This window comes from Aptenodytes forsteri, unplaced genomic scaffold (genome assembly GCF_000699145.1).
Source record: "Aptenodytes forsteri isolate BGI_AS27 unplaced genomic scaffold, ASM69914v1 Scaffold2, whole genome shotgun sequence".
NCBI classification, from domain to species: Eukaryota; Metazoa; Chordata; class Aves; order Sphenisciformes; family Spheniscidae; genus Aptenodytes; species Aptenodytes forsteri.
This window is the reverse complement of record NW_008795695.1, coordinates 10,266,249-10,282,393: the sequence shown is the minus strand read 5'-3', so window position 1 is coordinate 10,282,393 and position 16,145 is coordinate 10,266,249. Positions and strand designations below refer to the sequence as shown.

The following is a 16,145-nucleotide window of genomic DNA, read 5'->3' as shown; positions in this document are numbered from 1 at the left end:
AAAGAAAGGAAAATGGATTACAGCATACAGAAATCTATTTGAATTGGGCTCCTGAAATTAAAAAGGAGAATTAGAAGGATTCTTAGTCTATTGGGAAACTGAGGAGAAAGTAGAAGTTCATGAGTTTGTAGACTAGTGGTTTTGCAAAATGGGTGCATTTTGTGTTTTCAAAGCAGCTAATCCATGGGGTAGGACCTAATCCCTTATTGTGAATTAGACTGTGTTTTGGGCAGGTAGCTAGAAAGCACTACAGAGATTCTGAGTCAGGTACAGCTTTTGTTAAAAGCAAAAAGGTAGAAATAGGAAATAAAAGAGATCTGGAGGATATTCTTAGCTCAGAAGACTCTGAGCCTGTTTTTATCACATGGATTTCAAATCATTATTCTGGTTTTTGTTATAGCTAAATAAGACTGTGCGCATGACTACGTCTCATTAACTCATATACATGCTGCCTGGGAAGTATTATACTGCTTTTTCTCCCAAATAGCGTTTTATCTAATCTGGCCTTCCATCCATAAGAATCTTTCAAGAAATATACTGATCATTTATGTAAGTCCTCAGGACTGTTTAATGGCTGTGTGTGAGCTGCACAGATTATTTAAATGCATAAGGAATGTAACCTGATTATCTTCTTGGCTGTAAAACTGGCGACTGTTTGAGAGCAGCTGTCCAGAGATGAGGCAGCCCAGCAACAGGGTCATTCAGCGAGGGGCTCCGGGCTGTGCTTGCAGCCCATCACTTCGGCTTTTGTACTTCTGTCACAACCTCCCCTTTTTCCTGTTGTACTTCAATTCAGGCCAAAATGAGTTTTCATTTCCGGAGGGAATCCCTTGAGAAAAATATTGAGATGCTACAGGCATTGTGTGGCTGACACAGGCTCTTCTGAAAACCCTAGTTGCAAGGTTAATACAGGGGATCCCTCACTCGCCTCCGGTGACAAAGAATAGACCCAGCCACATTGCCTGGGTTCAGCCATGCACTCTCAGCTCTCTTCTGGAGGCTCTTTTGGCACAGAGTGAGTTAGCAGTGGCGCGGGGAAAACAAATGTGGCCTCACAAGAAGAGAGGCCGCTGTCCTTTGTGGAGGGGACTCTCACCCCATTACCTGTCTGTGCCTGTGGGCCCTGGCACGCTGCGAGGGTCAATAGTACCAAAGGGTGCTTGCGTGTATGCGTACTTTATTTAAGTAGGAATCAGAATACTTCTGGGCCAAATTTACAGTGAGTCTGAATATATGCTTGTGCACGCTAATACAGTACAAAAGGCAAATGTGTATCCTTGCAATTGTCCCCTTGCACACCCAGTTTTATGGGAAAACATGCAAATATTGCGATGCAGAGAAAGGAACCGCTTTCCCCAGTGTTGGACCTGCTGTCCCATCAGGCGGTATACACTGCCCCTTACAAGGTTAAAAAATAACACCTAAAATATTTGACATCGTTGTTACATGATTTAAAATCTTTCTTTCACAATGTTCTAGATCCGTATCAGATTCTTGGACCGACCAGCAGCCGACTTGCAAATCCAGGTGAGAAGGGATTTTGCTGATTTAGGAGGATTTCTCTTCACTGCTAGTGTCCTTATTCCAGCTTTAAGGCCAGACCTGGAAGGTGATGTGACCAATTTTACCACTCTTCAGTATGACCCAGTGGGAGCTGATGACACCCAATGTGTTGCAGGATTAGGTTTCTAAATTACACAAGGGTGGGACTGAGGTCACAGATTAAGATACATAAACTCATGTATCTTAATGTAGGTGTCTACATATGAGCTAGGTGTCTTATTTCCCATGGTTTTCATTGGAGACGTAGTTAATACAGCTCTCTCTAGAGAGCTATTCAAATCATCCTAGAGTAGATGGTTACATTCAGTCAGTCAAATACCTCATTAGAGATATTTGAGCTCCTCATATCAACAGGAGTTCACTTCAGTTGCCTAAACATTGGGATTTTGTTAAGTGCTGTAAGATATCCCATCTGGCCTCCAGGTACCCCTCCAGAAAGGCGTGAGTCTCTTACCGATCTGCGTCATATGTGTCCCAGATTCTGTTAATCAACAATACAATGCCATACTGATCTTGACAAATACAAAATTTTGGGATGAATAACCCAAACCAGCAAAAATATGTAGGGAAAAAACAGGAAAGCATAATCTATTTGCAAAGAATAATTGGGTTAAACACTTCAAAAATGTTCTCCCACTTTAAGAAGAAGGCAACGGGGTGCATTGTGGACAGGGGCTTGTAGCATATTTTAGCTAAAGATGAGGAACCTTCTTGGTGAGTTAATAACACTGATTGTGAACTGTGCAGATTGCACTGTGGCTACTCTGAGTCCGCAGGACACACTGTGGCCGTACACCACCATAATCAACATCATAATCTGCCACAATGGATTGACATTGTAAGTGCTACTTCCCATTTCCCTTGCTTTAACAGCCACAGGGCACAGTGTTCCTTGTTCCACATTGCAAGTCTCCTCAACCCCCAGTGACAATGTTTCTTCTTACGAGGATTGTATGGCTTTTCAAGGCATGAAATTGCCAAAGTACTGATTCATTTCCTTTCACTTTATCCCAAGTGACATCAAGCACAGTTCTAGATTAGCTTACTTTCTAAACAGTTTTGCATGGCATAGGAAAGCAATTAAGTGAGTATTAAGAATAGGGTTCTCCAAATGGCCTAAGGCAGTGGGTTTCCAAGTGACACTTACCTTAACTGGAAGTGGGGGCATACCTCCCTTTAATTTGTTCGTAAACCACGGCTTTTACAATTTTGTCAAGCGTCCATTTGGTAGCCTTCATTACTGTGGAAAACACTAACATGATCTGTATTGGGATACTTTTTCAACATTTAGATATGGAATTCCTATGCACCATCATTCCTGTGCTTTAACATGTTTTGTGTGTTTATAAATTGGTGGAATTACTCTCTCATTAAAAGGAAATTGACAGCAACCATTTATTTTCATAGGACTATATATTACATTTGGAAGGCAAGTGTTTATGTTAGAACATATGTTGGATTGCTTATTCAAAAATTTGTGTTTTGTCCAGTGCTGAACTGTTTATTGATTTTCAAAGGCTAATCCTCTTGTTATGTTTCGTGTATTAAAACTTGCATGTCTTGCTCATACCATGGATTCTTTTGTTTGTTTGTTTACTTAATGCATGTTAATGGAACAGAAGAAATTCATTAAGGACAGTTTGGATAAATATCATTTAAACGAATATGGGTTTCAGTTGCACTGAAGTATAAACTGCTAATGGATTTCAGATGCTACTCTAGCTTGATATTATAATTCGCTACTATAAGCTTTCTGAAGAAAAGCTTTGTTTATTATACCCACATATCTGGTTTGGAAGAAAAAAGAAACCCAACTGATTCCTGGTCAGAGATGTACTTAGAAGTTAGCACATACAAGCTGGTTGGCAAATTCTGCTGACATTGTGCTTGTGAAACAGATTGCCTTGCAAGCTGCTTCAGCTGTATTTTGCATCATTTCAGTGCTGCTTTATTAAGAAATGCTAAGCTTTTAACATGAATATCAGTGGCAAGGCCATTTGAAATCTACTTTCAATTGCCTAAAATGGTCAAATTTTGTTCCTATAACTCTGGGCAACACACTTCTGCAAATTTGACAGCAGACTAATTATTTTCTTTTTAAGATGAAATTGGCAGAGGAGGGAGAAAACCCCAACATTTTAAGTCTTAACTTCAATAATCATTTAAACTCGTTTGACACAGAACGATGACAAGAATGTATTTTATGGACCTTTTCACTGTTCTTGCAAATGTTTTGCTCTATGGTTGTATGCAGTGCAACAGCAATCTAATAAGTTTCCGTTCTGCATTTCCCCAAATGCTGCAAATGGATGATATGGTTTGGCATGAGCCCAGCTTTCGCTGAACTTCTCCATTTTGTGTAGGCTTATTCCATAGCAGAGAACATTTAGTTGCAACATAATGCTGTGAGAACAAGCAAAATGTTACGCAAGTGAAAGCTGTTTGTCCTGAACTTTAGAGATTAGTTTCCTAAATGAGTGCCGTATTATTTCCCCATCAATTGTCTACACTGAATGACATTAGGTAACTATTATATCTCCCTGTAATGGCATTCTGCCACTCAGATGAGGGAAAACATGACACATTACCATTATATCTGCTCTTTAGGATTTCATGAGACAGGGCTGGGAGAAAGGGGACTAGTTAAGAGTAAGAAGTAGGAACCGACATTGCAACATTTCCTAATAGGGTCCTATGTGAGAGCTTAGAAGAATTGATGTCTTAACATTATTAGTCACTAGTCCTGACACTTCTATTTCATTTCCCCCCACAGGGAGTGGGCAGATACAGCTATGGCAGTTCCTGCTGGAGCTCCTCTCGGACAGCTCCAATTCCAACTGCATCACCTGGGAGGGCACCAACGGGGAGTTCAAGATGACTGACCCCGACGAAGTGGCTCGACGCTGGGGGGAGCGGAAAAGCAAACCTAACATGAACTATGACAAACTCAGCCGTGCGCTTCGCTACTACTATGATAAAAATATTATGACTAAGGTTCATGGTAAGCGCTACGCCTACAAATTTGATTTCCATGGAATTGCTCAGGCTCTCCAGCCTCATCCCCCAGAGTCGTCCATGTACAAATACCCGTCAGACCTCCCCTACATGAGCTCCTACCATGCGCACCCTCAGAAGATGAACTTTGTAGCTCCCCATCCCCCTGCTTTGCCCGTAACATCGTCCAGCTTTTTCGCTGCCCCTAACCCATACTGGAATTCACCAACTGGAGGTATCTACCCCAATACCAGGCTGCCAGCTGCTCATATGCCTTCTCATCTTGGCACCTACTACTAAGCGGGGAAAAAGAGAAACACCAGAAAAAGCAAACAAAGACACTTCTCGCTGGGATACGGTCCCTGATGAATTGCAATGAACTCTATTGGAGTACACGAATTAAAAGTGCCTAAAGAGACAAATGAAGGTTTGGCTGGGAAAAAACACATTAAAAAATAGATGTCAAAAAGACTCTTTGTAGTAGGGATTTAAACGAGATATTCAAGAAGTATTAAGATACTAAAATGTAATGTATATGGGCATCGACTCTGTGGACCAAACAACAATAGACTATTGTAGGTAAAAGCATGAAATGATAAGGAAAACCTACGAAAGCTAGTGGTCTTAAAAAGTTGATAAGCTTATGTGTAAAGTTTGATATCTTGCTAGTGCAAAACTGGGACTATACTACAGCAATATAAGGATAAGTCTATAGTGACCTAACATACAATATATGAATCATTAGAAAAGAGGGGGGAAGAAGGGAGGGGCAGGGAAAAAAAGGAAAAAACCCTACCTGTATTTAAAAAATCAAAACATATCAACAAAAGAGACTGGTTTAGTGTGGAAGCTGATTTGGAATATAACAACATTGTTTTGGTTAAAATCAAATGCGTTCCATTCATCAGAGTGTTACCAGCTACTCAAACTGTGAAGACAACCCAAACTTTAAGATTTCTTGACAGTATTACAGGAACCCTGAGCCAAACATTGGAAATGAGAATGTGCTGAAGGGCAAGTGTATGATTGTAGATCAGAGGCCTGCACCTGACAGAGGAAGCAGAAAGGAGAAAGAGGAGGACAAAGGTGGTGAGAATGGGAGAAAAGAAACTTCTTTACCGGTAGAGACTGAAAAGACTGAAAACTTAGTAGCGTTGGGACTATGAAGAAACACTTGTTTGGACTTGTGAAACATATTGCTCAGTATCACACCATTCCCAGTATTACAGAAGGAACAGACTTGATTTTATAGTAATAAAAAAAGGTGGAAAAAGGGAAAAGCAGAAGAATTCAGAAATCAGAATATGCATCTCTTTTTAAAAAAAAGTAAAACTGGAATTGTGTTTGATATTTAAAAGCTACCAGTTAGAACCTCATCATTATTAAGGGAGTTTGTTTTCTATTGGTTAAAGCAAGAGACAACCCCTGACTGCCAAAATCAGAAATCATCTAAGTATTTTTGTTAGGCGGGCGCCAGTTTTTCTTTATCGAGTCGCGAACGCTGTGCGTTTGTCAGAATGAAGTATACAAGTCAATGTTATTTTTTCCTTTTTATATAATTATTATATAACTTATGCATTTATACACTACGAGTTGATCTCGGCCAGCCAAAGACACAAAAAAGGGACAATCAAAAATATTGTGGCCTTGAATTTTAACTCTGTATGCTTAATGTTTACATTATGAACATATTAGTACTTAGAATGCAGAATGTATGTAATAAAATAAGCTTGGCCTAGCATGGCAATTCAGATTGACACTGTAGTTTGCATTTGCATTTGCATTTTTAGTGCCTGACACACCTATCAGATCTCCTACTCACCGTGTTAAAATATGCTAGGCATTATTTTGTTTTGTGAAATCTGGCAATCATGAAAATGTAGGACCAAATAGCAATGCTTAGCCTAAGTTCAAAGTGGACAGGTGCTGTGTATCTTCTTTTCCAGACAGTTCTGCTAAAATACTTGCAGCCCTTCTTTAACAGTGCCTTGCCATTCTTGTCCTGAGCTGCTTTTGCCCAGAGATTGCAACCATGCCCAATTCTCTGACAACTTCATGGCCAAGGTTGAAAATGAAGTCTAAAGGAGGCCTCTAAGGAAGAATACTGACACCCAGAAATTATCTTTTGTTGCCATCAGATTATGCGCCATAATCTCATCCTGAGATGTGTTTTCATACTGAATCGTATGTTGAATTACCATGGCCCCTTGCTATTAATACATACTGTATCATTATTAGTAAATAAAGTGAATAATGAATAACTTCCATTATTCCTCACTTTAGAATGGAGTGTATGGTAGCTTGTTAATTTGTCCATCCTGGCTGTTTACAAAGGGCAGGATGTTTTCTTTCTGTTCTAGACTTAGAGGCTTCCCACACTGTACCCTGGGCCCCAAAACTACATCTGGTGCCTAATGGCATGACTCCATTTTTTTGCAACACCATCTGAAGAACTGGTCTGGAAAATCAGCACTGACATTTATGAGTGGCTCTCCGCAGCAGGCAGTGTTTACTGCAGAGACTCCAGACAGCTCAGACCTCCAACTGTATCCCTTTTTTGCTGTTCTTTTGTCTCTTTTTCAGACAAAATGGGTGTGGTTTCAGGTTTTACAACAAATGTTCCGCATATCCGTTTTGTGGAGCATTAATCAGTGCTGTGCAATGGGAGCCCGCTTGCCAGACTCCCGTGTTATGGGTGTCTTGGTGGCAGTTTATAAGCACAGGATTATATTACTAATGTTTGAGACTTGAGCAGTGGCATCATAAGCCTTGTGATCGTTTGGGAAATAAGCACTGTAAGTCTGTATCTCTTAAAAAATAAAAACTCGCGGAAAGGTTAGAAAAACTGAACTCTTGGAAAAGGTTAGTCCCTCACTATTTTAGAAAGTTATGGCAGGCACACCTACATGCTGACTATAAGAATAATAGTTTGCCTTTCAGTGGAAATACATCTACAGATGCTTGCTATCTACTTCATGCGTACTTCCAACTCAAAAAACGGTAAGTGTATTGTTGAACCGCCTTTTAATTAAACACTTAAAAATCCAGATAAAACAACCGTCTTTGTTTAGATTGGCAAGGATGTGCCTGGAGGCCTCCAAAGCATCCCCAGTGCTCACAGAGCTGTCTGCAGGATTTCCAGATTGTGTTGCCTGGCTGCTATCGTGTGCAATGGGAACAACATCCTGACATTAAAAGAAAGGATCCAAATCCTGGGACAGGGATGGAGTCACAGCAGATGGCGTGATGGAGACCCCTCATGATGAAGAGCAAAATCCTACAGTAAGCCATGGGTAAGGTCACTGGTGAATCAGTCCAGGACAGCCATTGTAGAGCTACACCTTTCCCCAGGAGCAGCTCACAGCTTTCCAGGAGCCTTGGAAAACCTGGATTTTGAAATCCTGAGGATGAAGAGGAAAGCGAAGGATGGAGAGACCCTACTGCTGCAGCACTGGCACAGATGGGTCTGCTACTTGCAGGACCTCCCTACCCCAGGGGCAACAGCCACCCCATGGGTTCTTCCTGCTGGAGGGCAAGGACCAGCCCAGTGTCCCAGGGCACTGGCAGAGGCAAACCAGGCAGTGGACCCATGGTAGTGTCTCTGCTGCTCACCACCTGCTACCCAATCTGGCCTTGCTACTGGGAGCCAGGAAGACCAGAGTGAGGCCAGAGTTTTAGGGGCTGGTTCCCAGTTCAGACCATGACAAGGGATGGGCCCAGTATAGCCAAAATCTTCAGGGAAGCTGAGCAACTCTGCGTCCATACCATGAGAGACATTCATGTGAGGCTCAGCCAGACCCCAAGACCTCGGCTGAACGTCTGCCATTTAAGCACCTGTATGCATGGACAGCATGGCCCTGATGAGTCCACATTGGTACAAGTTGGTCATGTTGATAACTTTGGCCCTTTGTTTGAATTAGAACTTCTTCTAAAGTCAGTGATCAGTCAAATCTCATACCTTATTACAGCACTCTGAGGACTGCTCTGAAAGTAGAAGCTTTATTTTTCCTGAAATTTAGAGATAAACATGCATGCTTTCAGCAAGAAATACACATCTATCTGAGAAGCTACACTGTAACATGGGAGGTGATGGTGAGAAAAGTTTCAAAAGTAAAACTAGGAAGCTCAAATTTCACCGTTCTCAATCAAGATATTTCCCCTGATATTAAATTGGTTTTAGTGAGTATATAAAAAAATGCCTTTGAAGGATGTATTTTACACTTGTACTGTGAGTCTTAAGGGAAGATCGGCAGAGGTTAGGACAGCACAGCACCAACTGTAATGAACTGCTTCATTCCTCACACTTTCCACATTCAGAAGAGTCCACGCTGGGTACCTCAAACACCACATGCTTTCTAAACTGCCCACAGAAACATAGGGGTCATCAGTGATTTAGACTTTCTTCTGCAAACTCTTCTTGCTCAGACTGTTTCTTACACCAGCTAAGATCTAATTTTAAAATAAATTTTTAAATTACAGATGCATTAAAAAAAGGCAAAACCCCCACTCTACCTTATATTATATGCTTAATGATTCCATGATCTTTTTCTGTGCCATCCTCTCAAGTTTTGGTCTCATCAGGGGAATGGCCCTGAGAATAGTCTCAGTCGCTGTAAGTCAGAATGGCACCTCATCCATCGAAAGGATTCCGTGAACTCATGCCTGAATTTTAACTGCCTCCTGAAGCAACCCTGATGCAACACAAGTGCTTAGTTCCCTATCTGGTCAGTGGAGGGACCCTTCGGATACCTTCACAGCAGATCCTGCCTGCCTTTGGGACCTGTGTTAAGGAGATTAGGTGCTACCATGGAGGCTCACAGCAGACTGTGGCTAGTCCTTGGGCTTGGCTGGGACCTTGCTGACCATCAGCAAGACAAGCCCTTTCATGAGTGACAGGTAACCCAGTTGTGTGGCAGCAACGCCTGGTGGAAAAAACAGAGCTCCCTTGTGTTTTCTTGGTAAAGATATTTCTTCTTTTTTTCCCCTCATTGGAGTTGTCACATCCCTCGCTGTGTTGGGCTGTTCGGAGACCCCTTCCTCATCAGAGCTCAGCTAAGAGCTCACAGCCCTTAGGGTTCAGAGGAGGCCACCCTCCAGCACTTGGCATTACACTGAGGGAGGAAAGGGCTAAGGAGTCCATGAAGCCTCCCGCTTGGTTAATTAGCACTATGCCCCTCCCTCCATGATGAGCACTGCATATACACACACCTGGTGGAGGCATGAAGCTCTCAACTATACACTCCCTCATGCCTCTGACCATCTGGTTATGCCTTGACTTCTGTGCAGACCACACGAGTGGGTCACACCAGGATTTCAGAAAGAGAAAACATGAAAATGAAGTCTGGGTAAGCCACACCATTTTCAGGACATGAGGCTGCTCAGAAGGCTGTCCTGACTCCCTGCTTGTTTCCAGGCTTCAGCTGCAACCTCCAAAGTGGCTTGGCTCCACCGCTGCCCCTTGGGCGGTGTGACTGCTCCTTTGAGGCACTGGCAGTTGAGACTACATCAGATGCATGACCCAGTGAGAGCCTTGCTTGAAGAAGGGGGACCACTTGGTGAGCTGGTTAATGACGATATTAGGCCAACTGGAATGTGGAATATTGTTTCAAAATGTAATGGCCATCATTGATTAAAAAGGCACATATTTTCAAGAAAACTAAATAAAACAGCCAGGCTGCTTAGGCTAGGAATTGCCCTGAGATGTACTTCTAAATCACTGGAGTGAGGACTTCTCAAAACCAGGCTCAGAAAATTTCTTGGGTTGTATACCAGAATCTTGGGCCATATATATTTCATAAAAGAATAAAAGGCAGAATAATTTTCTATGCACAATCCTAGAAGAAGTAGTTAGAAAGTCTACTTGGGAAACCCCATCCATCCCCCTCACTATTACAGAACTATTTTCTATTGTATACTTACTGATGTTTCCTTAACCCTCCACTTATTTGAAAAGGTCTCAACTCCAGAGTATTTCCACCCATTCCCTTAACACAGAGGCTAATATATCTCATTATCAAAGAGGTTTTTTTTGTTTTCCTGCTATTTTTGTGTTTTGCAATTTTTTCTGATTACGCTCCCCATGCATCACACTCCAGAGCTCCTAGCCTGCCTCAATGTTTACAGCTTTCCAAATATTTGTAGTTTGTTATCACACTCTCTTTGACTGGATGTTAGCCAAGCTTAGACGTATTCCACTTCACAAACCTATCCCTCTTCTTCTCTGATAATTGTTAATGGGCCCTTCTTTTTTTGTTGTTGTTTTTTTTTTTTCCCCCGTCTCTGCACATGAGCAGGCCTGATGTCTCCTGCTGTCTGAACCATTTCCATCTATGACTTTTCTGGCTGCCACCTCCTTCCTACTGGAGTCTATGCCTCTCTCCCCAGTCAAGCAGCTAATGTGCTTGTAGCCTCACCTGGCTGAAAGGTCTTCCTTGAGCAGCTAAAAGACCCTTCACCCCTTCAGCTCTGAATGGACTTCCATGTTCTTCTTTGTTTGGAGCAGTTTCTTTCTCATGAACTGAAAAACCTCCCTTCCTCAGATCTCTCCACCAACGGACCACCAGGAAGGTTTTTCCAAACTACTGTTGTGAACTTGCTGCACTAATTCCACCAGCTCATCTCGCCCAACTGTGCAGTGTTTATTTTGGCCCTGTTCTCTCTGTGTCCCGGCCAGGCTGAAAGCTGCTTCAGGCAGAAAATGCACATCCACAGAGCACCCAGCAATATGTTGCTGCTTACTACCAGATAATTATGAGAGACATTGCCAAAAAAAGTGCTTATAGATTTCCAATTTTCTTCATGATGAAGGTGTCATTCTTCTCCACTGGAAACTTGAAAGCTGCTCCGCAGAAAATGAATACAGGGTTCTTAAAGCAGGCACAGGCATTTGGGCTAAATGATTGCCATGGTCCTTTTAGGCTTCAAAGCAGTCCTAAGAGGATATGAAAGACAAATTTTAAGTTTTAGACACGTCTTTCACTCAGTTCTTTCATATATTTTTGCAAAACTAATCACCAGTTTGTAGCAGCAAATCAGCCATGTAGACGCCTTGGCGACCTGAGACATGAGTGCAGGACTGCCAGGAATGATATAGGGCTTCAAAGACCACCTTCCTGCACCCTCCTGGAGAAGAGCTGGAGGGCTTGTGAAGCTGTCTGCAGCAGCACTGACCACTGAAATGGTCAATTTTAAAAATAATGTCCCTTTTCCCTTGTGGGTTGGGGAGGGGTATGTTTACCTGCATTACTGTAGACAAAATACAAGGGGAAGAAAAAAAAGGGGAAAGTAAAAATATTCATTTGCTTTGTGGTTGAAAAATCACCCCATGCTGTCTAGTTCCCAGAAACACTAGTCTGGTACATCAATATATTTCAGTTTCCTGGGATGAGAATGGCATTCAGATGACCCATCCATGAGTCGGATCCTATTGTGCTGGATATGGTAAATACAGATCATGACTAACAGATGTTGCTTTGAAGCGCTCATATCTTTAAATACACAAGACTAATAAATGCTGGAAGAGGCTGTATTTTTTACCAAGACTAGCTGAACGTTTTCCATTTCAGCTCTTTCTTCAAGGAGGGAGGGTGGGATTGTTTTTTTCTTCTAACATGCTCTGAGGATAAACCCAGGAAACGTGTAGAAGGTGCTTGGACATTGTGATGGGCTCATATCCTGACACAGATAGACAGCTCACAGCCTGGCTCCCCAAGGGACTGAAGTGCCTGCTGTTTCCCTGAATGACTGCTGATTATGACTATGGAAAAGTTGGAAGTGGCTCTGTATGGTTGTAAGTAAGTTGTAAACCTCCCACCACGAGTTTCCAAGAAAAAGACAGAAAATTAGGACTAAAGCAAGTGGCACACAGCCTTTGGAGCACAGCAGGGCTTGATTCTCAAAAAAGGTGTGAAAATAAAGGTTGTTACCTTGGCTGTTCCTGGAAGATTAAAGTGAAGGAGGTAGCAGGAAAGGGGGCATACAACCAAGGATGCATGGAAATGGCAGACGGAGCTATGGGGCTTTTCCAGTTGGGCTGGAAAGGGGAAGGAAAAATAGGACAAGGAGGCCAAAATCAAGAGGGAAAGAAGAAGAAAAAGAGTTATGAAGTGCTGTCAGAGGGGGTAGTAAAGTGTCATGACACTGCCCCCTTTATTAGCAATTTATGGAAGGGGGTATAAGTGGACCTTTAAGACATTCTTGCAAGGATTACTCAATGCTAAGTGTTTGACCTGATTTGATGATGTTTACATGAAATCAGATCTGAGTCGTCAGTAAACAGAGAGCCAACCAGAGGATCAAAATGTGGGCTGACAATGTGAAGGCAGCAATCAAGGAGGTTGACTTAACTCAACCTCCCCTCCCCCTTAGGGAAAGAGGAATTGCACGTGGTCAGGGGATGCCAGGGAGGCTTCAATACCTGGTGAAACCCAAACAGGTTATTTTCCTGTATAGGCATGGAAAGTGAAAGATGGATCTGAGGGATGTGGGGAAGGAAACAGCAACTGGATATCAAGAGGTTAATGGAAAGAGAGGTGAAAGTGGAAGAAAAGGAGACCATAGACCCTAGTGAATTTAGGGCTTCAAGAGAACCGAAAAAGGCTGAAAGAAGATAAGCTCAGGTTTAATTCAAAGTACTGAGCCCAGCGGAGATGCTGGAGAGGATCTGTGATGTGTGATTCGGTAGGAGACAGGTTAGCACATCTGGGCTAACGTAAGAGCTGAAGCCGCCTGAGCTGAGGAGACGATGGGGTTTGTAAATGTTATACTTCATTTCTCTTTCTACACTTACCACTTTAGTATATTTTCAGCTAACATTTCATTATAATTTCCACAAACATTTCATGTCACGACTTCATTACAATGTAGACTGCACACTGAACAGCTGTAAAATAGCCTTGCCAATGCTGGTAATTTGCACTGGTAATGTAATATCCAGTTCCAATCACTGATGAGTGCTATGCAAAATGAGCTAACCAGCATTTTTCATTTCTTTAACCACTTACCTCAACAATTAAATGTATTGCAATGCTAAATGTATAGTATATAATAAATCATTCCAGACTGTATAAAGGCATCAGACGATACATCTCTCTTGTTTTGTCATAAGCTGTATAAAATGCTGGCTTAGCACTCTGTAAGCAGCTTTGTTCACTCTTGTTGCTTTAATTGTATACCAAAACCCAGTAGAGTTTTATGCATACAGCGTGTGTCTCCCGCCATGTGCCAGATCCAACATGCTCTTTTTTTCCTACTCAATGCAGATCACAATCAAAGGTTTTAGCATAGCAGTCTATGAGGTGGGAAACCAGCCACTACTTTAACATTTTTGATGTTCCACTGTAACTACTGGAATAGCTCTTGAGCTGAGACATGGTAGGTGCTCCTAGTTACTATTGCATTTCCATTTCCCTACTTTGGCTAAAAGCTGAGACGTTTGGTTTGTGGCTCAGTCACCTATTTCTCAAAAATGTCTGGTGGGCTTTACTGTAATTATAATTATGTTATAGAGAGTCATTGGGGTCTAACGTGCCTGTTTTCTCCCATTTTGGCACAATACAATGTAAAAGTAGAGAAATTGGAAGAGGTAGAGCAGCTTTATTTAGTCAGAATACCTGGCAAAATGTAGTTAGGTGACTGATGATAAGGCTTCCAAAAGACCCAAAGTAGCTCAGGCTCTCAAATCTGATAGACTTGTGATGGGGTTTGTGTCCCCTAGTCCCTCAGACGTTCCAGAAATCCTTCCCTGGTGCTTTGTCATTTAACAAAGTCACGCTTGTTTGGAAGGACTTGAAGCTGAGTGCACAGCCCTGGTGGTGACCCACCCTCTAGCAAAGGCAGCCATCAAGAGGTAAAATGCCACCATACAACATGTTCACTGTTAAAGAAAAAATAGTTCACCAAAGCACTTTTCAAAACTGTGATTGATAGCTTTATGTTCCCATGGTGGGACTTGGGGTGGTCTTGAAAAGAAAAAGAGCTGGACAACGATGTAGATTTGGGATTGTGTTTGAGTACCCTTGACTATGAAGTCTACAGTCTTGGTCTGACACCTGCATGTTGATGTGCAAATGTGACCTTCTCTCCCCAAGCAACCGCTCCCACACAGATGGAAATGCAGGCCTTACAGCTCTTGGACCTCAACAAAAAATGCCCATGCATTTTCTAACCCCTTCTGTGGGGCTGCTGGGGCCTCTTATGGCCTTCAGGGTAGTAGCAGCCAACAGTGTCTGGGCAGTCACTTATTTCAAGGCTACCGAGAGCGTCTGTAGGGAGAAGCACTCTCACAGACTGTGAAGGTGCTAATGAGTTTCCTGAACAATAATGTAATATGAGACATTAAGGAAGGTCTGGGTGCTTGTGGCATTGTCTGACTGCCAAGTGATCTGCGCAGGGTTGTGGTTCATGGTGAACCATATGGAGAACTGACAGGCCCCTAGGGAAGGAGCAGTGCTCCCATACACCTGCTGGGCCTTGCGTGGTTTATGCAATTAGCCTTATAATTAGGCTCCTGGAGACTCACAGGCCTAGTTCCCTGCACCTCCTATAGAAAGAGGTGACCTGAACATTTTCTAGGAGTGGTATGGTTTGCTTGACTGTTGAAGTAAGTACAGGAGTGCACGCTGGGCTTAGCCTGCAAATACTTCATGCCTCCACTTTGACCCTCCCTCATGTTACACGGTGACTGACTGAGTCAGCTCCTGCAACTCCTCCTGTTGCTTAGCTCAGGCTTTGGGACCCAGAAACCATGGCTCCAGTGGCAGCTGGACACCCCGACTGATCAGTCCCTACAGGCAAGGTGGCTCACAGAGCTGTGGGCGTGCAAGACACCAGGCATTTTTCTCTTCAGCAAGAAAAACAAAAAAATCTGTTTTAAAAAATACAGGAGCTGGTAAGTGAATTTGAAGCCCACGTGTTACTGGCGGCAGCATGCCCAGGCTGGACCGCTGGGGCAGGGCTCCTCTGGCTGTGCTCCCGCAGAGCAGTGGACAAGGTGGGCTGCCAGGCTGGGACCAAACCCACTGCCACAGTAATGCCGGCGGCCCCGGCGTTCAGTATCTCTGGGCTGTGGACGAAAGCTCCATAGGCTGCCGGCGCAACCTATGCCAAGGGGTGCTGGGGCAGAGGGATGCCAAGTCAAAACCTCCTGCTTTCTTGTCCTGCATGGCCACTGCGCTCCTCCTATGGTGGGATTCATCTCGGGGCATGAACCTGTGGGGTTGGGGCTTTTGCAGGCAGTGATCCGCCGAGCAGCCCTGTGTGTCCCCTGCCTGCCCCTGTCCCCTTCTCCCCGCAGCCACGGAGGGAGGGCTGGGCACCCTCAGGCACGTGTCAGGGCTTCCCTCAGATGTCAGCAGAAGAGTGTGTGCATGCATGCATGTGTGCGTGTGCGCACACGTGTGTGTAGTTTCCATGTCCCTGATGCTCCCTGGTAAAGTCTCCCAATGATCTCGTCATTCCCACACCAGTGCTCTGTAGTATTGAGTGATCTGCAGGGATTTGCCAAGTGGTTTATAACCAGCTTTTTGACGGCTATGTTTTGCAACACAGGTCATATTCAGTCACTTTGCCCTCTCCCCTCATCACTTTCC

The 16,145-nt window shown here is 43.3% G+C and overlaps 1 protein-coding gene across 2 annotated transcripts in view; it reads left to right on the top strand.

The window, feature by feature from the left end:
• The window catches only part of ERG (ERG, ETS transcription factor), a 65,845-nt gene extending 59,531 nt beyond the window's left edge, over positions 1 to 6,314 (top strand). For both annotated transcript variants that reach the window (XM_009282991.2, XM_009282990.2), the window contains 2 exons: positions 1,480 to 1,527; positions 4,337 to 6,314. In XM_009282991.2, the coding sequence (XP_009281266.1) occupies positions 1,480 to 1,527; positions 4,337 to 4,857 (569 nt within the window). In that variant the 3' untranslated portion in view covers positions 4,858 to 6,314. The remainder of the gene's footprint in view (positions 1 to 1,479; positions 1,528 to 4,336) is intronic.
• Positions 6,315 to 16,145: the final 9,831 nt, after the last annotated feature.